The 25248-nt window shown below is 52.7% G+C and overlaps 1 protein-coding gene across 6 annotated transcripts in view; it reads right to left on the bottom strand.

Annotated features, from left to right (window-relative positions):
- Positions 1-25248, bottom strand: part of SYNRG (synergin gamma) — a 488500-nt gene that overhangs the window by 432035 nt on the left and 31217 nt on the right. For all 6 annotated transcript variants that reach the window (XM_077295517.1, XM_077295512.1, XM_077295514.1 and 3 more), the window contains exons 2-3: positions 17686-17726; positions 15498-15622 (exon numbers count right to left, since the gene is read on the bottom strand). In XM_077295517.1, coding sequence (XP_077151632.1) covers positions 15498-15622; positions 17686-17726 — 166 coding nt within the window. The remainder of the gene's footprint in view (positions 1-15497; positions 15623-17685; positions 17727-25248) is intronic.

Genomic DNA, 25248 nt, shown 5'->3' with positions numbered 1-25248 from the left:
GCAGGAGACCTACTGGAGCCCGTATGGATCCAAAATACACCCAGAAAACAGTTACATTTGGTGGTGGGAAGATCATGGTCTGGGGTTACATTCAGTATGGGGGTGTTCGAAACATTTGCAAGGTGGAAGGCAATATCAATAGCCTAAAATATCAAGAAGTATTAGCTACCTCTTAGGGTACCGTCACACATTGAAATTTTCATCGCTGCGACGGCACGATTCGTGACGTCGCAGCGATCGTATGGTTATCGCTCCAGCGTCGTAGACTGCGGTCACACGTTGCAATCACGGCGCTGGAGCGATGCCGAAGTCCCCGGGTAACCAGGGTAAACATCGGGTAACTAAGCGCAGGGCCGCGCTTAGTAACCCGATGTTTACCCTGGTTACCAGCGTAAACGTAAAAAAACAAACAGTACATACTCACCCGTCGGTGTCCTTCAGGTCCCTTGCCGTCTGCTTCCTGCTCTGAGTGCAGCCGTACAGTGAGAGCAGATCGCAGCACCGCTGCGCTCTGCTCTCACTTTCCGGCCGGCACTCAGAGCAGGAAGCAGACGGCAAGGGACCTGAAGGACACCGACGGGTGAGTATGTACTGTTTGTTTTTTTACGTTTACGCTGGTAACCAGGGTAAACATCGGGTTACTAAGCGCGGCCCTGCGCTTAGTTACCCGATGTTTACCCTGGTTACAAGCGAAGACATCGCTGGATCGCTGTCACACACAACGATCCAGCGATGTCAGCGGGTGATCAAGCGACGAAAGAAAGTTCCAAACGATCTGCTACGACGTACGATTCTCAGCAGGGTGTCTGATCGCAGTAGCGTGTCAGACACAGCGATATCGTAACGATATCGCTAGAACGTCACGAATCGTAACGTCGTAGCGATGGAAATTTCAATGTGTGACGGTACCCTTACATTCCAAATCATAAAAGGGTCACATTCTGCAGCAGGATGGTGCTCTATCTCATACATCCATCTCTACAACAAAGTTCCTCCAGGCAAAAAAGATCAAGGTGCTCAAGGACTGGCCAGCCCAGTCACCAGACATAAACATCATTGAGCATGTTTGGGGTAGGATGAAAGAGGAAGCTTGGAAGACAAATCCAAAGAATCTAGATGAACTCTGGGAGGCATGTAGGACTGCAATTCTTTGCTGTTCCTGACGACTTCATTAATAAATTGTATGAATCATTGTTGAACCTCATGGATGCATTCCTTCAAGCTCATGGAAGTCACACAACATATTAAATAGGACTCTAATAGCACCACAACTTTATTCATCAATGTTATGCAACATATATTTCACAGATCCGTACATTCCTAAACCAAGAATCTGCAAAAACCCTAGTCCATGCCCTCATCATCTCCCGCCTCGACTCCTGCTCTGTGGTCTCCCCTCTAACACTCGGGCACCCCTCCAATCTATTCTAAACTGAGCTGCCCGACTAATCCACCTGTCCCCCTGCTATTCCCCGGCCTCTTCCCTCTATCAATCCCTTCACTGACTCCCCATTACCCAGAGACTCCAGTACAAAACCCTAACCATGGCATACACAGCCATCCACAACCTGTCTCCTCCATACATCTGTGACCTCGTCTCCCAGTACTTTCCTGCACGCAACCTCCGATCCTCACAAGACCTCCTTCTCTACTCCCCTCTTATCTCCTCTTCCCACAATCGCATACAAGATTTCTCTCGCGCATCACCCCTACTCTGGAACTCTCTACCACAACATATCAGACTTTCACCTACCATTGAAACCTTCAAAAAGAATCGGAAGACCTACCTCTTCCGGCAAGCCTACAACCTGCAGTAACCACCGATCGACCAAACCACTGCACGACCAGCTCTATCCTCACCCATCCCTTGTAGATTGTGAGCCCTCGCGGGCAGGGTCCTCTCTCCTCCTGTACCAGCTGTGACTTGTATTGTTCAAGATTAGTGTACTTGTTTTTATTATGTACTAGATGGCAGCCCGATTCTAAAGAATCGGGAGTCTAGAATCCATATATACTTTATTTATTCAAATGTAAGAATAATTTGGTGGGCGGGGACCCTCGGCCTCCGATTTGGTTGGCGGGGCCCCACAGCCTCCGATTTGGTGGGCGGGGTCCCTCTGCCTCCGCTTTGGTGGGCGGGGCCGCTCGGCCTTCGATTTGGTGGGCGGGGACCCTCGGCCTCCGATTTGGTAAGCGGGGCCCCTCGGCCTCCGATTTGGTGGGCAGGGCCCCTCGGCCTCCGATGTGGTGGTCGGGGCCCCTCGGCCTCCGATGTGGTGGTCGGGGCCCCTCGGCCTCCGCTTTGGTGGGCGGGGCCGGGCCCCTCGGCCTCCGCTTTGGTGGGCGGGGCCGCTCGGCCTTCGATTTGTTGGGCGGGGCTCCTCGGCCTCCGATTTGGTTGGCGGGGCCCCTCGGCCTCCGATTTGGTTGGCGGGGCCCCTTATCCTCCGATTTGGTGGGCGGGGACCCTCGGCCTCCGATTTGGTGGGCGGGGCCCCTCGGCCTCCGATTTGGTTGGCGGGGCCCCTCGGCCTCCGATTTGGTGGGCGGGGACCCTCGGCCTCCGATTTGGTGGGCGGGGACCCTCGGCCTCCGATTTGGTTGGTGGGGCCCCTCGGCCTCCGATTTGGTGGGCGGGGACCCTCGGCCTCCGATTTGGTGGGTGGGGACCCTCGGCCTCCGATTTGGTGGGCGGGGACCCTCGGCCTCCGATTTGGTGGGCGGGGACCCTCGGCCTCCGATTTGGTGGGCGGGGACCCTCGGCCTCCGATTTGGTGGGCGGGGCCCCTCAGCCTCCGATGTGGTGCTCGGCCTCCACTTTGGTGGGCGGGGCAAGGCCCCTCGGCCTCCGCTTTGGTGGGCGGGGCCGCTCCGCCTCCGATTTGGTTGGCGAAGCCCCTCGGCCTCCAATTTGATGGGCGGGGACCCTCGGCCTCCGATTTGGTGGGAGGGGACCCTCGGCCTCCGATTTGGTGGGCGGGGACCCTCGGCCTCCGCTTTGGTGGGTGGGGCCCGTCGGCCTCCGATTTGGTGGGCGGGGCCCCTCGGCCTCCGATTTGGATGGTGTGGACCCTCGGCCTCCGATTTGGTGGGCGGGGACCCTCGGCCTCCGATTTGGTGGGCGGGGACCCTCGGCCTCCGATGTGGTGGTCGGGGCCCCTCGGCCTCCGCTTTGGTGGGCGGGGCCGGGCCCCTCGGCCTCCGCTTTGGTGGGCGGGGCCACTCGGCCTTCGATTTGGTGGGCGGGGCTCCTCGGCCTCCGATTTGGATGGCGGGGCCCCTCGGCCTCCGATTTGGTTGGCGGGGCCCCTCGGCCTCCGATTTGGTGTGTGCTCTGCCTGGGGCCCCATATGCTGCCTGGGGCCCCTGTGCTCTGCCTGGGGACCCATATGCTGCCTGGGGCCCCTGTGCTCTGCCTGGGGCCCCTGTGCTCTGCCTGGGGCCCCATGTTCTGCCTGGGGCCCCTGTGCTCTGCCTGGGGCCACTGTGCTCTGCCTGGGGCCCCATGTTCTGCCTGGGGCCACTGTGCTCTGCCTGGGGCCCCATAAGCTGCCTGGGGCCCCTGTGCTCTGCATGGGACCACTGAGCTCTGCCTGGGGCCCCATATGCTGCCTGGGGCCCCTGTGCTCTGCCTGGGGCCACTGTGCTCTGCCTGGGGCCCCATATGCTGCCTGGGGCCACTGTGCTCTGCCTGGGGCCCCATATGCTGCCTGGGGCCCCTGTGCTCTGCCTGGGGCCCCATATGCTGCCTGTGGCCCCTGTGCTTTGCCTGGGGCCCCTGTGCTCTGCCTGGGGCCCCATGTTCTGCCTGGGGCCCCATGTTCTGCCTGGGGCCCCTGTGCTCTGCCTGGGGCCACTGTGCTCTGCCTGGGGCCCCGTATGCTGCCTGGGGCCCCTGTGCTCTGCCTGGGGGGGGCCCCTGTGCTCTGCCTGGGGCCCCATATGCTGCCTGGGGCCCCTGTGCTCTGCCTGGGGCCCTTGTGCTCTGCCTGGGGCCCCATGTTCTGCCTGGGGCCCATATGCTGCCTGGGGCCCCTGTGCTCTGCCTGGGGCCCCATATGCTGCCTGGGGCCCCTGTGCTCTGCCTGGGGCCACTGTGCTCTGCCTGGGGCCCCATAGGCTGCCTGGGGCCCCTGTGCTCTGCCTGGGGCCCCATATGCTGCCTGGGGCCCCTGTGCTCTGCCTGGGGCCACTGTGCTCTGCCTGGGGCCCCATATGCTGCTTGGGGCCCCTGTGCTCTGCCTGGGTGTAGGACACTGGTGACGTCACTTATCTCCGGACATTAGCTCCGGACATTAGCTCCGGACATTATCTCCGGACATTAGCTCCGGACAAAGCCACGGAAGTTGGCACAAATTGCAGGAAGTAGTATTCTAGGCAATTATATATTAGATGGGCATTTCCTGAAGGAAATACATGGTGCTTGAACAGCGCTACCAGCTTTACAGCAGCACTTTTCACACACGGGACTGGGGGGCGCGCTTACTTTTGCACCCGGGGCCGGGGGCGCGCTTACTTTTGCACCCGGGGGCGCACTTACTTTTGCACCCGGAGGCGCACTTACTTTTGCACCCGGGGGCGCACTTACTTTTGCACCCGGGGGCGCACTTACTTTTGCACCCGGGGGCGCACTTACTTTTGCACCCGGGGGCGCACTTACTTTTGCACCCGGGGGCGCACTTACTTTTGCACCCGGGGGCGCACTTACTTTTGCACCCGGGGGCGCACTTACTTTTGGGGCCGCACTTACTTTTGGTGGGCGGAGCTCCTCGTCCTCCAATTTGGTTGGTGGGGCCCCTCGTCCTCCGATTTGGTGGGTGGGGACCCTCGGCCTCCGATTTGGTGGGCGGGGACCGGCCTCCGATTTGGTGGGCGGGGACCCTCGGCCTCCGATTTGGTGGGCGGGGACCCTCGGCCTCCGATTTGGTGGGCGGGGACCCTCGGCCTCCGATTTGGTGGGCGGGGACCTCGACCTCCGATTTGGTGGGCGGGGACCCTCGGCCTCCGCTTTGGTGGGCGGGGCCCCTCGGCCTCCGATTTGGTGGGCGGGGTCCCTCTGCCTCCGATTTGGTGGGCGGGGACCCTCGGCCTCCGCTTTGGTTGGCGGGGCCCCACGGCCTCCGATTTGGTGGGCGGGGTCCCTCTGCCTCCACTTTGGTGAGCGGGGCCGCTCGGCCTTCGATTTGGTGGGCGGGGCTCCTCGGCCTCCGATTTGGTTCGTGGGGCCCCTCGGCCTCCGATTTGGTGGGCGGGGACCCTCGGCCTCCGATTTGGTGGGCGGGGACCCTCGGCCTCCGATTTGGTGGGCGGGGACCCTCAGCCTCCGATTTGGTGGGCGGGGACCCTCGGCCTCCGATTTGGTGGGCGGGGACCTCGGCCTCCGCTTTGGTGGGCGGGGCCCCTCGGCCTCCGCTTTGGTGGGCGGGGCCCCTCGGCCTCCGATTTGGTGGGCGGGGCCCCTCTGCCTCCGATTTGGTGGGCGGGGACCCTCGGCCTCCGATTTGGTGGGCGGGGACCCTCGGCCTCCGATTTGGTGGGCGGGGACCCTCGGCCTCCGATTTGGTGGGCGGGGACCCTCGGCCTCCGATTTGGTGGGCGGGGACCCTCGGCCTCCGATTTGGTGGGCGGGGACCCTCGGCCTCCGATTTGGTGGGCGGGGCCCCTCGGCCTCCGATTTGGTGGGCGGAGCCCCTCGGCCTCCGATGTGGTGGGCGGGGCCCCTCGGCCTCCGATGTGGTGGGAGGGGCCCCTCGGCCTCCGATGTGGTGGGCGGGGCCCCTCGGCCTCCGATGTGGTGGGCGGGGCCCCTCGGCCTCCGATGTGGTGGGCGGGGCCGCTCGTCCTTCGATTTGGTGGGCGGGGCTCCTCGGCCTCCGATTTGGTGGGCGGGGCCCCTCGGCATCCGATTTGGTGGGCGGGGCCCCTCGGCATCCGATTTGGTGGGCGGGGCCCCTCTGCCTCCGATTTGGTGGGCGGGGACCCTCGGCCTCCGCTTTGGTTGGCGGGGCCCCACGGCCTCCGATTTGGTGGGCGGGGTCCCTCTGCCTCCGCTTTGGTGAGCGGGGCCGCTCGGCCTTTGATTTGGTGGGCGGGGCCCCTCGGCCTCCGATTTGGTTGGCGGGGCCCCTCGGCCTCCGATTTGGTGGGCGGGGACCCTCGGCCTCCGATTTGGTGGGCGGGGCCCCTCGGCCTCCGATTTGGTTGGCGGGGCCCCTCGGCCTCCGATTTGGTGGGCGGGGACCCTCGGCCTCCGATTTGGTGGGCGGGGACCCTCGGCCTCCGATTTGGTGGGCGGGGACCCTCGGCCTCCGATTTGGTGGGCGGGGACCCTCGGCCTCCGATTTGGTGGGCGGGGACCCTCGGCCTCCGATTTGGTGGGCGGGGACCCTCGGCCTCCGATTTGGTGGGCGGGGACCCTCGGCCTCCGATTTGGTGGGCGGGGACCCTCGGCCTCCGATTTGGTGGGCGGGGACCCTCGGCCTCCGATTTGGTGGGCGGGGACCCTCGGCCTCCGATTTGGTGGGCGGGGACCCTCGGCCTCCGATTTGGTGGGCGGGGACCCTCGGCCTCCGATTTGGTGGGCGGGGACCCTCGGCCTCCGATGTGGTGGGCGGGGCCCCTAGGCCTCCGCTTTGGTGGGCGGGGCCGGGCCCCTCGGCCTCCGCTTTGGTGGGCGGGGCCGCTCGGCCTTCGATTTGGTGGGCGGGGCCGCTCGGCCTTCGATTTGGTGGGCAGGGCTCCTCGGCCTCCGATTTGGTTGGCGGGGCCCCTCGGCCTCCGATTTGGTTGGCGGGGCCCCTCGGCCTCCGATTTGGTTGGCGGGGCCCCTCGGCCTCCGATTTGGTGTGTGCTCTGCCTGGGGCCACTGTGCTCTGCCTGGGGCCCTATATGCTGCCTGGGTCCCCTGTGCTCTGCCTGGGGCCCCTGTGCTCTGCCTGGGGCCCCATGTTCTGCCTGGGGCCCCTGTGCTCTGCCTGGGGCCACTGTGCTCTGCCTGGGGCCCCATGTTCTGCCTGGGGCCACTGTGCTCTGCCTGGGGCCCCATAAGCTGCCTGGGGCCCCTGTGCTCTGCCTGGGACCACTGTGCTCTCCAGGGGCCCCATATGCTGCCTGGGGCCCCTGTGCTCTGCCTGGGGCCACTGTGCTCTGCCTGGGGCCCCATATGCTGCCTGGGGCCACTGTGCTCTGCCTGGGGCCCCATATGCTGCCTGGGGCCCCTGTGCTCTGCCTGGGGCCCCATATGCTGCCTGGGGCCCCTGTGCTCTGCCTGGGGCCCCTGTGCTCTGCCTGGGGCCCCTGTGCTCTGCCTGGGGCCCCATGTTCTGCCTGGGGCCCCTGTGCTCTGCCTGGGGCCACTGTGCTCTGCCTGGGGCCCCATATGCTGCCTGGGGCCCCTGTGCTCTGCCTGGGGCCCCATATGCTGCCTGGGGCCCCTGTGCTCTGCCTGGGGCCCCTGTGCTCTGCCTGGGGCCCCTGTGCTCTGCCTGGGGCCCCATATGCTGCCTGGGGCCCCTGTGCTCTGCCTGGGGCCCATGTGCTCTGCCTGGGGCCACTGTGCTCTGCCTGGGGCCCCATATGCTGCCTGGGGCCCCTGTGCTCTGCCTGGGGCCCCTGTGCTCTGCCTGGGGCCCCATGTTCTGCCTGGGGCCCCTGTGCTCTGCCTGGGGCCACTGTGCCCTGCCTGGGGCCCCATATGCTGCCTGGGGCCCCTGTGCTCTGCCTGGGGCCCCATATGCTGCCTGGGGCCCCTGTGCTCTGCCTGGGGCCCCATGTTCTGCCTGGGGCCCCTGTGCTCTGCCTGGGGCCACTGTGCCCTGCCTGGGGCCCCATATGCTGCCTGGGGCCCCTGTGCTCTGCCTGGGGCCCCATATGCTGCCTGGGGCCCCTGTGCTCTGCCTGGGGCCCCTGTGCTCTGCCTGGGGCCCCTGTGCTCTGCCTGGGTGTAGGACACTGGTGATGTCACTTATCTCCGGACATTAGCTCCGGACAATAGCTCCGGACAATAGCTCCGGACAAAGCCACGGAAGTTGGCACAAATTGCAGGAAGTAGTATTCTAGGCAATTATATATTAGATGGGCATTTCCTGAAGGAAATACATGGTGCTTGAACAGCGCTACCAGCTTTACAGCAGCACTTTTCACACACGGGACTGGGGGGCGTGCTTACTTTTGCACCCGGGGCCGGGGGCGCGCTTACTTTTGCACCCGGGGGCGCACTTACTTTTGCACCCGGAGGCGCACTTACTTTTGCACCCGGGGGCGCACTTACTTTTGCACCCGGGGGCGCACTTACTTTTGCACCCGGGGGTGCACTTACTTTTGCACCCGGGGGCGCACTTACTTTTGCACCCGGGGGCGCACTTACTTTTGCACCCGGGGGCGCACTTACTTTTGGGGCCGCACTTACTTTTGGTGGGCGGGGCTCCTCGGCCTCCGATTTGGTTGGTGGGGCCCCTCGTCCTCCAATTTGGTGGGTGGGGACCCTCGCCCTCCGATTTGGTGGGCGGGGACCGGCCTCCGATTGAGTGGGCGGGGACCCTCGGCCTCAGATTTGGTGGGCGGGGACCCTCGACCTCCGATTTGGTGGGCGGGTACCCTCGGCCTCCGCTTTGGTGGGCGGGGCCCCTCGGCCTCCGATTTGGTGGGCGGGGTCCCTCTGCCTCCGATTTGGTGGGCGGGGCCCCTCGGCCTCCGATTTGGTGGGCGGGGCCCCACGGCCTCCGATTTGGTTGGCGGGGCCCCTCGGCCTCCGATTTGGTGTGTGCTCTGCCTGGGGCCACTGTGCTCTGCCTGGGGCCCCATATGCTGCCTGGGTCCCCTGTGCTCTGCCTGGGGCCCCTGTGCTCTGCCTGGGGCCCCATGTTCTGCCTGGGGCCCCTGTGCTCTGCCTGGGGCCACTGTGCTCTGCCTGGGGCCCCATGTTCTGCCTGGGGCCACTGTGCTCTGCCTGGGGCCCCATAAGCTGCCTGGGGCCCCTGTGCTCTGCCTGGGACCACTGTGCTCTGCCTGGGGCCCCATATGCTGCCTGGGGCCCCTGTGCTCTGCCTGGGGCCACTGTGCTCTGCCTGGGGCCCCATATGCTGCCTGGGGCCACTGTGCTCTGCCTGGGGCCCCATATGCTGCCTGGGGCCCCTGTGCTCTGCCTGGGGCCCCATATGCTGCCTGGGGCCCCTGTGCTCTGCCTGGGGCCCCTGTGCTCTGCCTGGGGCCCCTGTGCTCTGCCTGGGGCCCCATGTTCTGCCTGGGGCCCCTGTGCTCTGCCTGGGGCCACTGTGCTCTGCCTGGGGCCCCATATGCTGCCTGGGGCCCCTGTGCTCTGCCTGGGGCCCCATGTTCTGCCTGGGGCCCCTGTGCTCTGCCTGGGGCCACTGTGCTCTGCCTGGGGCCACATATGCTGCCTGGGGCCCCTGTGCTCTGCCTGGGGCCCCATATGCTGCCTGGGGCCCCTGTGCTCTGCCTGGGGCCCCTGTGCTCTGCCTGGGGCCCCATGTTCTGCCTGGGGCCCCTGTGCTCTGCCTGGGGCCACTGTGCTCTGCCTGGGGCCCCATATGCTGCCTGGGGCCCCTGTGCTCTGCCTGGGGCCCCATATGCTGCCTGGGGCCCCTGTGCTCTGCCTGGGGCCCCTGTGCTCTGCCTGGGGTCCCTGTGCTCTGCCTGGGTGTAGGACACTGGTGACGTCACTTATCTCCGGACATTAGCTCTGGACAATAGCTCCGGACAATAGCTCCGGACAATAGCTCCGGACAAAGCCACGGAAGTTGGCACAAATTGCAGGAAGTAGTATTCTAGGCAATTATATATTAGAGGGGCATTTCCTGAAGGAAATACATGGTGCTTGAACAGCGCTACCAGCTTTACAGCAGCACTTTTCACACACGGGACTGGGGGGCGCGCTTACTTTTGCACCCGGGGCCGGGGGCGCGCTTACTTTTGCACCCGGAGGCGCACTTACTTTTGCACCCGGGGGCGCACTTACTTTTGCACCCGGGGGCGCACTTACTTTTGCACCCGGGGGCGCACTTACTTTTGCACCCGGGGGCGCACTTACTTTTGCACCCGGGGGCGCACTTACTTTTGCACCCGGGGGCGCACTTACTTTTGCACCCGGGGGCGCACTTACTTTTGCACCCGGGGGCGCACTTACTTTTGCACCCGGGGGCGCACTTACTTTTGGGGCCGCACTTACTTTTGGTGGGCGGGGCTCCTCGGCCTCCGATTTGGTTGGTGGGGCCCCTCGTCCTCCAATTTGGTGGGTGGGGACCCTCGGCCTCCGATTTGGTGGGCGGGGACCGGCCTCCGATTGGGTGGGCGGGGACCCTCGGCCTCCGATTTGGTGGGCGGGGACCCTCGACCTCCGATTTGGTGGGCGGGGACCCTCGACCTCCGATTTGGTGGGCGGGGACCCTCGACCTCCGATTTGGTGGGCGGGGACCCTCGACCTCCGCTTTGGTGGGCGGGGCCCCTCGGCCTCCGATTTGGTGGGCGGGATCCCTCTGCCTCCGATTTGGTGGGCGGGGACCCTCGGCCTCCGCTTTGGTTGGCGGGGCCCCACGGCCTCCGATTTGGTTGGCGGGGCCCCTCGGCCTCCGATTTGGTGTGTGCTCTGCCTGGGGCCACTATGCTCTGCCTGGGGCCACTGTGCTCTGCCTGGGGCCCCATATGCTGCCTGGGTCCCCTGTGCTCTGCCTGGGGCCCCTGTGCTCTGCCTGGGGCCCCATGTTCTGCCTGGGGCCCCTGTGCTCTGCCTGGGGCCACTATGCTCTGCCTGGGGCCCCATGTTCTGCCTGGGGCCACTGTGCTCTGCCTGGGGCCCCATAAGCTGCCTGGGGCCCCTGTGCTCTGCCTGGGACCACTGTGCTCTGCCTGGGGCCCCATATGCTGCCTGGGGCCCCTGTGCTCTGCCTGGGGCCACTGTGCTCTGCCTGGGGCCCCATATGCTGCCTGGGGCCACTGTGCTCTGCCTGGGGCCCCATATGCTGCCTGGGGCCCCTGTGCTCTGCCTGGGGCCCCATATGCTGCCTGGGGCCCCTGTGCTCTGCCTGGGGCCCCTGTGCTCTGCCTGGGGCCCCTGTGCTCTGCCTGGGGCCCCATGTTCTGCCTGGGGCCCCTGTGCTCTGCCTGGGGCCACTGTGCTCTGCCTGGGGCCCCATATGCTGCCTGGGGCCCCTGTGCTCTGCCTGGGGCCCCATATGCTGCCTGGGGCCCCTGTGCTCTGCCTGGGGCCCCTGTGCTCTGCCTGGGGCCCCATATGCTGCCTGGGGCCCCTGTGCTCTGCCTGGGGCCCCTGTGCTCTGCCTGGGGCCCCTGTGCTCTGCCTGGGGCCACTGTGCTCTGCCTGGGGCCCCATATGCTGCCTGGGGCCCCATATGCTGCCTGGGCCCCTGTGCTCTGCCTGGGGCCCCATATGCTGCCTGGGGCCCCTGTGCTCTGCCTGGGGCCCCATGTTCTGCCTGGGGCCCCTGTGCTCTGCCTGGGGCCACTGTGCTCTGCCTGGGGCCCCTGTGCTCTGCCTGGGGACCCATATGCTGCCTGGGGCCCCTGTGCTCTGCCTGGGGCCCCTGTGCTCTGCCTGGGGCCCCTGTGCTCTGCCTGGGGCCCCTGTGCTCTGCCTGGGTGTAGGACACTGGTGACGTCACTTATCTCCGGACAATAGCTCCGGACAATAGCTCCGGACAAAGCCACGGAAGTTGGCACAAATTGCAGGAAGTAGTATTCTAGGCAATTATATATTAGATACCCCTCCTCACATGTAAAGCGCCATGGAATAAATGGCGCTATAATAATAAATAATAATATATCTGTATTTTAAGTTCATTATTTGTTTGAATATCACATTACTTTATGTGGGTGACAAAACTTTCGTCTTGCCAAAATCTGACCATTCTGTGTCCATTAACTGATCAATATTTCTGCATTGATGCCAATTTATTTTCTTAACCTAAACCACATTTCGGAGGGTTTCAGCTTTCAAAAGAATAGTTTATACAACCAATGAATGAATTTAACCTCAGGTTATAAGCTTTTATTTACATAACATGGATAAGCAACATAACTTCGGTCAGGGAGTGTAGAGTACTGGGGAATATGCGGTACCAGGACAGGTTATTACACTTGGGGTTATTTAGTTTGCAATAATATCACACCTAAGCCTTTGTTTTTCCAATGTGTAACTATATGAGGGGCAGTACAAAGACCTTTCTAATGATCCTTTTACTCATAGACCTGAGACGGGCTCAAGGGGGCATCCTCTACATCAGGAGGAAAGAAGGTTTATACATAACAACAGATGCGGATTCTTTACTGTAAGAGCAGTGAGACTATGGAACTCTCTGCCATATAATGTTGTAATGAGTGATTCATTACTAAAATTAAAGAAGGGACTGGATGCCTTTCTTGTAAAATATAATGTAACAGGTTATATATACTAGATTCCTTGATAGGACGTTGTGCCAGGGAACTAGTCTGCGAATTGCCGTATGTGGAGTCGGGAAGGAATTTTTTTTCCCCAATGTGGAGCTTAGTGTTTGCCGCATGGGTTTTTTTGCCTTCCTCTGGATTAACATGTTAGGTTATGGGTTGAACTGGATGGACTTAAAGTCTTCCTTCAACCGTAACCCCTTTCTGACATTAGACGTACTATCCCGTCGAGGTGGTCCCGTATGACCACCGATGGGATAGTACGTCAAACGCGATCAGCCGCGCTCACGGGGAGAGCGCGGCCAAGTGTCACCTGACTACCACAGCTTATATCCGGCACTATATGCCAGGAGCAGACACGGACCGCTCCTGGCGCATTAACCCCCGGAAAACTGCGATAAAACATGATCACAGCGTTCTGGCGGCATAGGAAAGCATCGCGCAGGGAGGGGGCTCCCTGCGTTCTTCTACGAGACCCTCGGAGCAACGCGATGTGATCGAGTTGCACCGAGCGTCTCCTCCGTCCTTCTCCCTGCATGGTTCCAGATCCATGATGGCCGTGGGGCTCCTTCCAGGTCCTGCCAATCTCTGCCATGCGCCCAAACAGTGGTTTACCCCCACATATTGGGTATCAGCATACTCAGGTCAAATTGGACAATAACTTTTGGGGTCCAATTTCTCCAGTTACCCATGGGAAAATGCAAAACTGGGGGCTAAAAAAAATCATTATTTTATTTTCATTTCAAAGTGATCACCACAATCTAGATAAGTTCCTTGGGGGGTCTAGTTTCCAAAATGGAGTCACTTGTGGGGGATTTCTACTGTTTAAGTACATCAGGGGCTCTGAAAACGCAACGTGACGCCCGCAGACCATTACATCAAAGTTTGCATTCCAAAACGCCACTTCTTCCCTTCCGAGCTCTGCCATGCGCCCAAACAGTAGTTTTCTCCCACATATGGGGTATCAGCATACTCAGGACAAATTGGACAACAAATTTTGGGGTCCAATTTCTCCTGTTACCCTTGCAAAAATAAAAAATTGGGGGTGAAAAATCATTTTTGTGAAGAAAAAAAAAGTTTTATTTTTACGGCTCTACATTATAAACTTCTGTGAAGCACTACACATCTAGATAAGTTCCTTAGGGGGTCTACTTTACAAAATGGGGTCATTTTTGGGGGTTTCCACTGTTTAGGCACATCAGGGGCTCTCCAAACGAGACATGGCATCCCATCTCAATTCCAGCCAATTTTTCATTGAAAAGTCAAATGGCGCTCCTTTTCTGAGCTCTGCCATGCGCCCAAACAGTGGTTTACCCCCACATATGGGGTATCAGCATACTCAGGACAAATTGTACAACAACTTTTGGGGTCCAATTTCTCCTGTTACCGTTGGGAAAATAATAATTTAAACATTCCAAAAATTCCTGTGAAACACCTGAAGGGTTAATAAACTTCTTGAATGTGGTTTTGAGCACCTTGAGGGGTACCGTTTTTAGAATGGTGTCACACTTGGGTATTTTCTATCATATAGACCCCTCAAAGTGACTTCAAATGTGATGGTCCCTAAAAAAAAATGGTGTTGTAAAAACGAGGAATTGCTAGTCAACTTTTAACCCTTAAAACTCCCTAACACACAAAAAAAAGTTGGTTTCAAAATTGTGCTTATGTAAAGTAGACATGTGGGAAATGTTACTTATTAAGGCTTCTTTCACACTTGCATCGGTACGGGTCCGTCGCTAAGCGTCGGCGTGACATACCGACGCACGTTGTGAAAATTTTGCACGACGTGGGCAGCGGATGCAGTTTTTCAATGCATCCACTGCCCATTCAAAAGTCCGGGGAGGAGGGGGCGGAGTTCCGGCCGCGCATGCGCGGTAGGAAATGGCGGACGCGACGTACGAAAAAACGTTCCCTTGAACGTTTTTTCGTGCTGACAGTCCGCCAAAACACGACGCATCCAATGCACGCCGGACGCGACGTATGGCCATTTGTCGCGATCCGTCGGCAATACAAGTCTATGGGCAAAAAACGCATCCTGCGGGCACATTTGCAGGATACGTTTTTTCCCCAAAACAACGCATTGCGACGGAGGCCAAACGACACAAGTGTGAAAGTAGCCTAAGTATTTTGTGTGACATATCTCTGTGATTTAAGGGCATGAAAAGTCACAGTTGGAAAATTGCAAAATTTTCACCAAATTTCCGTTTTCTTCACAAATAAACTGAAATAACGTCAAAGAAATTTTACCACTAACATGAAGTACAATATGTCATGAGAAAACAGTGTCAGAATCGCCAAGATCCGTTGAAGCGTTCCAGAGTTATAACCTCATAAAGGGACAGTGGTCAGAATTGTAAAAATTGGCCCGGTCATTAACATGCAAACCACCCTTGGGGGTAAAGGGGTTAAATACTATCTTAACATGTTACTATCATGAAGTACAATATGTCACGAAAAATCAATCTAAGAATCACCGGGATCCATTGAAGCGTTCAAGAATTATTACCTCATAAAGTGACTGCGGTCAGAATTGTAAAATTTGACCTAGTCATGAAAGTGAAAAGTCGGGTGGGTAGTAAAGGTGTTCATTGGTATAAATAAAAACATCAGCTCACCATTCTAAAAACAAGCCCTGACTCAGTTCTATCAACTTAACAAAAAAAATCTTTTGAGGCTTGGAAAATGCAAAAATAATGTTTTAAAGCTCTTGGAAGAAGGCAAGTAAGAATAGAAAAATGTAAAGATCAAAAATTCCTTGATCATTATAAAGTGAAGAAAAAGTTTAATACCATGGAAAAATGATATGCGTTTTCTCAAATATTGTAAGTATTGACAATGACATTGGCTTCATATGGTGATGCCAATGTAATGCCGTTTCGCCAATTGTTAGCATGTGAAGCTCAGTCAGCAAATAATATAGATAGAATTGTTAAAATAAGCAAAAATTTACAATATGAAGGTGCCAAACAAGAGGATCCCAATGCAGGATACCTTTGATGAGCCAAATGTTAGAGCTTTCACACATCTATGCACTACCTAGACAAACAACAAGATTTATACATGAAGAAAAACAAATTTACCCGCATAGCCATGGCCGCTTGGGAAATCTGAGGGCTGTATCCAACAGCCATCATGTTTTGCACATTTGGTTGCATTACTGGTACCATAGGAAAACGAGTAGATTGCTGTTGCATTGGCATCAAACCTAGAGTAATGCAAAAAAATATTTATCATCAAAAAGTGTAAAGGGTGAGGAAAATTACTAACAATCCTCTGATGTAAACTAAAGGTTCATTCACAACTTGGTAAGTTATTACTTAGCCACAGTATAGGTGATAACTTGTGGGTGTAAGTGACCAACACCAATCCAAATAATGAGCCTCTAAAATGTTTAATTATATAATGGGAGGTGGCAGTTCAGTCAAGCCATTAATCCATTCATTGTCTATGGGACTGTCGGATACATCAGAGTACAATACACTGGCAGCATCTACAGATAATGAATGACGCAGCAGCACATGTGTGGCCACGGCTCTATCTGAAGGAGCATTGCGAGCTCTCGAGTTGGAGCTAGCCTCTACAATGAGCATCCTTTCTTAGGCCTCTTTCACACGTCCTGATATTTCCGGTACCGGAGATATCCGTGTCCGTATGTCCGTGTGCTCAAGTGGCACATCAGTGTGGCACACGAGCGGCATCCGTGTGCCGCCCGTGTGCCGCCTGAGGACCACACGGACCGTGCAGGAGAGACAGCGCTACAGTAAGCGCTGTCCCCCCCGCATGTGGTGCTGAAGGCAGAATTCATCTCTTCTCCCCCAGCGTTCGTTGGAGAGAAGAGATGAAAGATCGATTTTTTATTTTTTATTTTGTGAAAAATAAATTTTGCATGTGCCCCCCGCCTCCCCCCTCAGTGCGCCGCCTGGCACCTTGCCGCAGAAATACTCACCTAGCTCCCGCGATGTCTCCTCTGTCCTCTCCGCGCTGGCAGCTTCTCCTGTGTGAGCGGTCACGTGGGACCGCTCATTACAGTCAGGGAATATTCCCTGACTGTAATGAGCGGTCCCACGTGACCGCTCACACAGGAGAAGCTGCCAGCGCGGAGAGGACAGAGGAGACATCGCGGGAGCTAGGTGAGTATTTCTGCGGCAAGGGGCCAGGCGGCGCACTGAGGGGGGAGGCGGGGGGCACATGCAAAATTTATTTTTCACAAAATAAAAAAAAATAAATAAATCGATCTTTCATCTCTTCTCTCCAACGAACGCTGGGGGAGAAGAGATGAATTCTGCCTTCAGCACCACATGCGGGGGGGGACAGCGCTTACTGTAGCGCTGTCTCTCCTGCGGGCGGTACGTGCACACGGAGGAGAGTGCACACTGTTCTCCGTGTGCACGTGTGCTGTCCGTATTGTGGTCCGTGCTGCCGGTAAAAAACGGACATGTGTACGTGTATGTGTGAAAACACGCACATGTGCATAGACCCATTCATTTAAATGGGTCTACGTGTGTCAGTGTCTCCGGTACGTGAGAAAACTGTCACTACACGTACCGGAGACACTGACGTGTGAAAGAGGCCTTATGGTTGACAATCTACACTCACACAACCATTAGTGTTTTGATATTCTTTTTAGAGAGTCTTTTTTTTACTTAGACTTCAGCTTTGGAAGCATTTAGTTTGAGTGCAGACTTGAGCGGTCATTGAGTCTTCCTAGTGAAATGTACTCTGAGTGAGATTGTGGGGCCTGCAAGCATTCTATTATACGCATGATCTAAAAGGCGAATAATAGAAAATGTTTGCTGAAAATAACTTCTGAAAAGTACATGCAACAAAATTAAAAAATGGGTTAAAAAGGTGTACATATGCTTGGAACAATTGTTACACTCGTGCATGTACAGCAAAGTTCATTTTCCATTTAATGAGCAGCTTGTTGCACAGGTAAGAATGTCCTGGATGGCCTATGATCGCAAGATTTAAGGAGTTTTCAAACTAAGTTTAGAAACTGTAATTCGTCCATATAAAATACCTCTTTTTACCATTTTTTCTACATGTCACAGAGTAGTCTGCAGCAATATTTCATAAGCAAATAATAAGATATTTCAATGTAGCTCATCTTGAAGAAGGCCAAAAAGATACTCTCTTGGCTTCCAGTGAATGGGGCCAGTGACTACGCTTGGCATATGCATTTCTTTGCAAATGCATCACTGTTGCATATGAATAATGAACTTCAAGGAACATATCTAGAAGTAAATATAGATCTCATCATTTACAAACCTTGAGATGGTCCAATTCCAGTAGCCAGTGGAAACACAAAGCTGTAAAAATAAAAGACACAGTAAACGAAAAAGCATGGGCTTAGAAACTCAGAAAACATAACGCAGCGGATGATGTAAGGAATGTATTTGGACCACCGCAAATGTAAGACTCCATTTACACTGCAAGATTATTGTGAACAAGTGTTTTTTGGAACACACATTGCACAGTAATAATGCAGTGCAAACATACTACTGAGCACCCAATTAAACATAACGCTTATTTGTATTATCTTTTGGGAGGCACAAAACGATCTATTACAGGATTGATCAGGGCGCATCATTAATAATAATAATAATAATAATCTTTATTTTTATATAGCGCTAACATATTCCGCAGTGCTTTACACACATTATCATCGCTGTCCCATGTCTTTGGAATGTGGGAGGAAACCGCAGTAACCGGAGGAAACCCACGCAAACACGGAGAGAACATACAAACTCTTTGCAGATGTTGTCCTTGGTGGGGTTTGAACCCAGGACTCCAGTGCTGCAAGGCATTAACCCCTTCCCGACCTGTGACGCAGCGTATGCACCATGAAAGTTGGTGCCAACCCGACCTGTGACGCATCGTATGGGTCATGGCAGGATCGCGTTCCTGCGGGTCGGGTGAATGGGTTAACTGAAATTTCACCTGACCTACAGGAACAGGGGGACTTGTACTTGAGCCCATGGGGGTTGGCTTTGCCCCCCCCCCCCCCGTGGCTACGATCGCTCTGGTGACCTCTTTGTCACCACCCCCAGTTCTGATTGGAGCTAGCGTCCATGTGACGCTATCCCTCCAATTAGATGTGGAGGGGCGGAGTGAAATATGGCTGCCCTCGCTCTGCCTGATCCCTTCAAAAAGTCAAATTGCGTTCCTTCCCTTCCGAGCCCTGCCGTGCGCAGTGGTTTACCCCCACATATGATGTATCTGTGTAATCAGGAGAAATTTCCCAACAAAATTTAGGATCCATTTTATCTTGTTGCCCATGTGAAAATGAAACAATTGAGACTAAAAGATCATTTTTGTGACTAAAAAGTTAAATGTTCATTTTTTCCTTCCATGTTGCTTCTGCTGCTGTGAAACAACTGAATGGTTAATAAACTTCTTGAATGTGGTTTTGATCAGCTTGAGGGGTGCAGTTTTTAGAATGGCGTCACTTTTGGGTATTTTCAGCCATATAGACCCCTCAAACTGACTTCAAAATTTACAAAACCATTTTTTTTTCTTAGGTACCACCTCACATTTGTTGTAAAAATGAGAAATCGCTGGTCAACTTTTAATCCTTATAACTTCCTAACCCCAAAAAAATTTGGTTCCAAATTTGTGCTGATGTAAAGTAGACATGAGGGTAATGTTATTTATTACCTATTTTGTGTCACATAACTCTCTGGTTTAACAGAATAAAAATTAAAAATTGCGAAATTTTCAATATTTTCTACAGGAAAGAAATATATCTTGGTACCGTGTTAGCCAGTAGATAGAAAAATATTTAGAATTGAGAGTCCTCAGTGGTTGATACCTTTTAATGGCTAACTCAAAAGATGGTAAATTGCAAGCTTTGGAGACTACATACGTCTCTTCATCTGATGAAGAGACGTATGTAGTCTCCAAAGCTTGCAATTTGTTACCATCTTTTCAGTTAGCCAATATTTTCTACAAATTTCCGATTTTTTCACAAAGAAACACAAAAATTATCAAGCTAAATGTACCACTAACATGAAGCCAAATAGGTCCCGAAAAAGTTTGAGAATCGCTAGGATCTCTTGCGTTCCTGAGTTATTACCAGAATTGCAAAAAATGGCCAGGTCATTAAAGTCAAAATAGGCTGGGTCATGAAGGGACTAAAGGGAACCTGTCAGCAGGATTATGCACAATAACCTACAGACAGTGTCAGGTCTGCATCGTTATACTGATTAAAAGGATACCTTGGTTGATGAAATCGGTCTTGTGGTTGTTTAATCTGTATTTGTACACACGTGGTCAAAATTGTTGTTACCCCTCGTTTAATGACAGGAAAACAAACATTGGTCACAAATAACTTGAATCTGACAAAAGTAATAAAAAATTTAAAATCTATGAAAATGAACAAATGAAAGTCAGACATTGCTCTTCAACCATGCTTCCACAGAATAAAAATAAAAAAATCATGAAATAGGCCTGGACAGAAATGATGGTACCCTTAACTTAATATTTTGTAGCACAACCTTTTGAAGCAATCATTGCAATCAAAAGATTCCTGTAACTGTCTATGAGACTTCTGCATCTCTCGACAAGTATTTTGACCCACTCCTCAAGAGAAAACTGCTCCAGTTGTCTTGTGTTTGAAGGTTGCCTTTTCTAGCTCTTCCAAAGATGCTCAATAGGATTTAAGTCAGGGCTCATAGAAGGCCACTTCAGAATAGTCCAATGTTTTCCTCTTAGCCATTCTTGGTTGTTTTCAGCTGTCTCTTTTGAGTCATTATCCTGTTGCAAGACCCATTAGCTGTGACAGACCAAGCTTTCTGACACTGGGCAGCACATTTCTCACTAGAATCCCTTGATAGTCTTGAGAATTCATTGTACCCTGCACAGATTTTAGACACCCTGTGCCAGATGCAGCAAAACAGCCCCAGAACATAAAAGAGCCTCCTCCATGTTTCACAGTAGGGACAGTGTTATTTTCTTGATATGCTTCATTTTTCCATTTGTGAACATAGAGCTGATGTGCCTTGCTAAAAAGTAAAATTTTTGTCTCATCTGTCAATAGGACATTCTCCCAGCAGCTTTGTGGCTTGTGAACATTAAGTTTGGCAAATTCCAGTCTGGCTTCTTTATGATTTATTTTTAACAATGGTGTCCTCCTTGGCCATCTCCCATGAAGTCCACATTGGCTCATACAACGATGGATGATGCAATCTGACACTGATGTTCCTTGAGCTTGAAGTTCACCTTTAATCTGTTTAGAAGTTTTTCTGGGCTCTTTTGTTACCATTCGTATTATCTATCTCTTTGATTTGTAATAATAATAATAATAATAATGATAATCTTTATATAGCGTCGACATATTCCGCAGCGCTTTACAGTTTAACAGTTTCAAACAGTCAAAAGGTAACAATACAATAATTAAAGCAAAATAAGAGGACCCTGCTTGTGAGAGCTTACAAGAGGTGAGGGAAATACAAAGTACAGGTGTGTATTTACAATGATGCATTTACAATGACGGTCCAGCCATCTTCAGGTGGTGGGGGATAGATGGAAATAGTGAATGGGCTACACACACACACATAAAATGACTGATTAGTGAACGTCATAGGCCGCTCTGAACAAATGTGTTTTGAGGGAGCGCCTAAAACTATGCAAATTGTGAACAGTCCTAATATGTTGGGGTGAAGCATTCCAGAGGATTAGCACAACATAGGAGAAGTCTTGGAGTCGGGAGTGGGAGGTATGTATTAATGCAGACGTTAGTCGAAAGTCATTTGCAGAGCGCAATGGTCGGTTAGGCAGATAGACCGAAATGAGGGAGGAGATGTAAGGTGGTGCAGCACTGTGGAGAGCTTTGTGGGTGAGAACAAGTACTTTGAATTGGATTCTATAATGAATGGGCAGCCAGTGTAACAACTGGCGAAGAGCGGACGAGTCTGAATACAGATTAGCTAGATGGACAACCCTGGTTGCTGCATTAACCCCTTTCTGACCTCGGACAGGATAGTATGCCCGAGGTGAGATCCCCTGCTTTGATGCGAGCTCCAGCGGTAAGCCTGCATCAAAGCCGGGACATGTCAGCTGTTTTGAACAGCCGACATGTGCCCACAATAGTGGAGGGTGGAATCGCGATTCACCCGCCGCTATTAACTAGTTAAATGCCGCTGTCAAAAGCTGACAGCAGCATTTAAACTACTGTTTCCGGCCTTCGGGCTGGAAATGTGCTCATCGCTGACCCCGTCACATGATCGGGGGTCAGCGATGCGTCGGCATAACAACCAGAGGTCTCCTTGAGACCCCCAAGGCTGTTGATGCCGGATTGCTATGAGCGCCACCCTGTGGTCGGCGCTCATAGCAATGAAGGAATTCAGCTACATAGGAGCGATCTGAGCCGATCGAATTGTATGTAGCTGAGCCGATAGAATTGTGCCAGCTTCTAGCCTTCCATGGAGGCTATTGAAGCATGGCAAAAGTAAAAAAAAAGGTTTTAAAAAATATGAAAAAAATAAAAAAAATCTAAAAGTTTAAATCACCCCCTTTTCGCCCCATTCAAAATAAAATTTTAAAAAAATGAAATATACGCATATTTGGTATCACCGAGTTCAGAATCACCTGATCAATAAAAAGGATTAACCTGATCGCTAAACGGCATAGTGTGAAAAAAAAAATTCAAAACGCCAGAATTACGTTTTTTTGGTCACCGCGACATTGCATTAAAATGCAATAAAGGGCGATCAAAAGAACGTATCTGCACCAAAATGGTATAATTAAAAACGTCAGCTCGGCCCACAAAAAATAAGCCCTCACCCGACCCCAGATGATGAAAAATGGAGACGCTACAGGTATTGAAAAACGGCACAATTTTTTTTTTAGCAAAGTTTGGAATTTTATTTTCACCACTTAGATAAAAAAATAACCTAGTCATGTTTGGTTTCTACGAACTCGTACTGACCTGGAGAATCATAATGGCGGGACTGTTTTAGCATTTAGTGAACCTAGCAAAAATGCCAAAACAAAAAACAAGTGTGGGATTGCACTTTTTTTGCAATTTGGGATTTTTTTTTCCGTTTTCTAGTACATGACATGCTAAAACCAATGATGCAAAAAAATAAGCCCTCATATGGCCATATTGACGAAAAAATAAAAAGTTATGGCTCTGGGAAGGAGGGTAGTGAAAAAAGAAAACGAAAATACCCAGGGTCATGAAGTGGTTAAGGATAGACTGGAGAGGGGAAGGTTGAGTAAGGGGGAGGCCAATTAATAGAGCGTTAGAGTAATCCAGGCGAGAGTGGATCAAGGCGACAGTGAGGGTTTTAGTTGTTTCCATGGTGAGAAAAGGGCGGATCCTAGAGATGTTCTTTAGGTGTAAGCGTCACAAGCGGGCAAGAGATTGTATATGGGAGGTGAAGGAGAGATCAGAGTCAAACATAACACCCAGACAGCGTGCCTGCTGCCGGGGTGTTATTATGGTGCCACCCACGGAGAGGGAAATGTCAGATTTAGGGAGGTTAGTAGATGGCGGGAGCAGAAGTAGTTCAGTTTTGGAGAGGTTGAGTTTCAGATAGAGAGCGGACATGATGTTGGAGACTGCGGACAGACAGTCACTGGCGTTCTATAGTACAGCAGGGGTAAGGTCAGAGGATGACGTGTATAGTTGTGTGTCATCAGCATAAAGATGGTACTGAAAGCCAAATCTGCTGATGGTCTGTAAAATTGGGGTCATGTAGAGGGAGAAGAGAAGGTGGCCAAGGACTGAGCCCCGAGGTACTCCGACAGTGAGTGGAAGAGGAGATGAAGTGGAGCCGGAGAACAGAACACTGAAGGAGCGGTCAAGAAAGATAGGAGGAGAACCAGGAGAGAGCAGTGTCCTTAACCCCTTTACCCCCCATAGGTGGTTTGCACGTTAATGACCGGGCCAATTTTTACAATTCTGACCACTGTCTCTTTATGAGGTTATAACCCTGGAACGCTTCAACGGATCCTGGTGATTCTGACAATGTTTTCTCGTGACATATTGTACTTCATGATAGTGATAGAATTTCTTTGATATTACCTGCCTTTGTGAAAAAAAACGGAAATTTGGCGAAAATTTTGAAAATTTCGCAATTTTCCAACTTTGAATTTTTATGCAATAAAATCACAGAGATATGTCACAAAATATACTTAATAAGTAACATTTCCCACATGTCTACTTTACATCAGCACAATTTTGGAACCAAAATTTTTTTTTTGCTAGGGAGTTATAAGGGTTAAAAGTTGACCAGCAATTTCTCATTTTTACATCACCATTTTTTTTTAGGGACCACATCACATTTGAAGTCATTTTGAGGGGTCTATATGATAGAAAATAACCAAGTGTGACACCATTCTAAAAACTGCACCCATCAAGGTGCTCAAAACCACATTTAAGAAGTTTATTAACCCTTCAGGTGTTTCACAGGAATTTTTGGAATGTTTAACCCCTTCATGACCCAGCCTATTTTGGCCTTAATGACCTGGCCATTTTTTGCAATTCTGACCAGTGTCCCTTTATGAGGTAATAACTCAGGAACGCTTCAACGGATCCTAGCGATTCTGAGACTGTTTTTTCGTGACATATTGGGCTTCATGTTAGAGGTAAATTTAGGTCGATAATTTCTGAGTTTATTTGTGAAAAAAACAGTAATTTGGCGAACATTTTGAAAATTTCGCAATTTTCACATTTTGAATTTTTATTCTGTTAAACCAGAGAGTTGTGTGACACAAAATAGTTAATAAATAACATTTCCCACATGTCTACTTTACATCAGCACAATTTTGGAAACTAATTTTTTTTTTTGCTAGGAAGTTATAAGGGTTAAAATTTGACCAGTGATTTCTCATTTTTACAACAAAATTTACAAAACCATTTTTTTTAGGGACCACCTCACATTTGAAGTCATTTTGAGGGTTCTATATGGCTGAAAATACCCAAAAGTGACACCATTCTAAAAACTGCACCCCTCAAGGTGCTCAAAACCACATTCAAGAAGTTTATTAACCCTTCAGGTGTTTCACAGCAGCAGAAGCAACATGGAAGTAAAAAATGAACATTTAACTTTTTAGTCACAAAAATGATCTTTTAGCAACAATTTTTTTATTTTCCCAAGGGTAAAAGGAGAAACTGGACCACGAACGTTGTTGTCCAATTTGTCCTGAGTACGCTGATACCTCATATGTGGAGGTAAACCACTGTTTGGGCGCACTGCAGGGCTCGGAAGGGAAGGAGCGCCATTTGACTTTTTGAATGAAAAATTGGCTCCAATCTTTAGCGGACACCATGTCGCGTTTGGAGAGCCCCCGTGTGCCTAAACATTGGAGCTCCCCCACAAGTGACCCCATTTTGGAAACTAGACCCCCCAAGGAACTTATCTAGAAGCATAGTGAGCACTTTAAACCCCCAGGTGCTTCACAAATTGATCCGTAAAAATGAAAAAGTACTTTTTTTTCCCCAAAAAATTATTTTAGCCTCAATTTTTTCATTTTCACATGGGCAACAGGATAAAATGGATCCTAAAATTTCTTGGACCATTTCTCCTGAGTATACCGATACCTCACATGTGGGGGTACACCACTGTTTGGGCACATGGTAAGGCTCGGAAGGGAAGGATCGCCATTTGACTTTTTGAATGAAAAATTATCTCCATCGCTAGCGGACACCATGTCACGTTTGGAGAGCCCCTGTGTGCCTAAACATTGGAGCTCCCCCACAAGTGACCCCATTTTGGAAACTAGACCCCCCAAGGAACTTATCTAGAAGCATAGTGAGCACTTTAAACCCTCAGGTGCTTCACAAATTGATCCGTAAAAATGAAAAAGTACTTTTTTCTCACACAA

This window comes from Ranitomeya variabilis, chromosome 3 (assembly GCF_051348905.1).
Source record: "Ranitomeya variabilis isolate aRanVar5 chromosome 3, aRanVar5.hap1, whole genome shotgun sequence".
Lineage (NCBI taxonomy): Eukaryota > Metazoa > Chordata > Amphibia > Anura > Dendrobatidae > Ranitomeya > Ranitomeya variabilis.
This window is presented reverse-complemented; position numbering and strand designations above follow the sequence as displayed.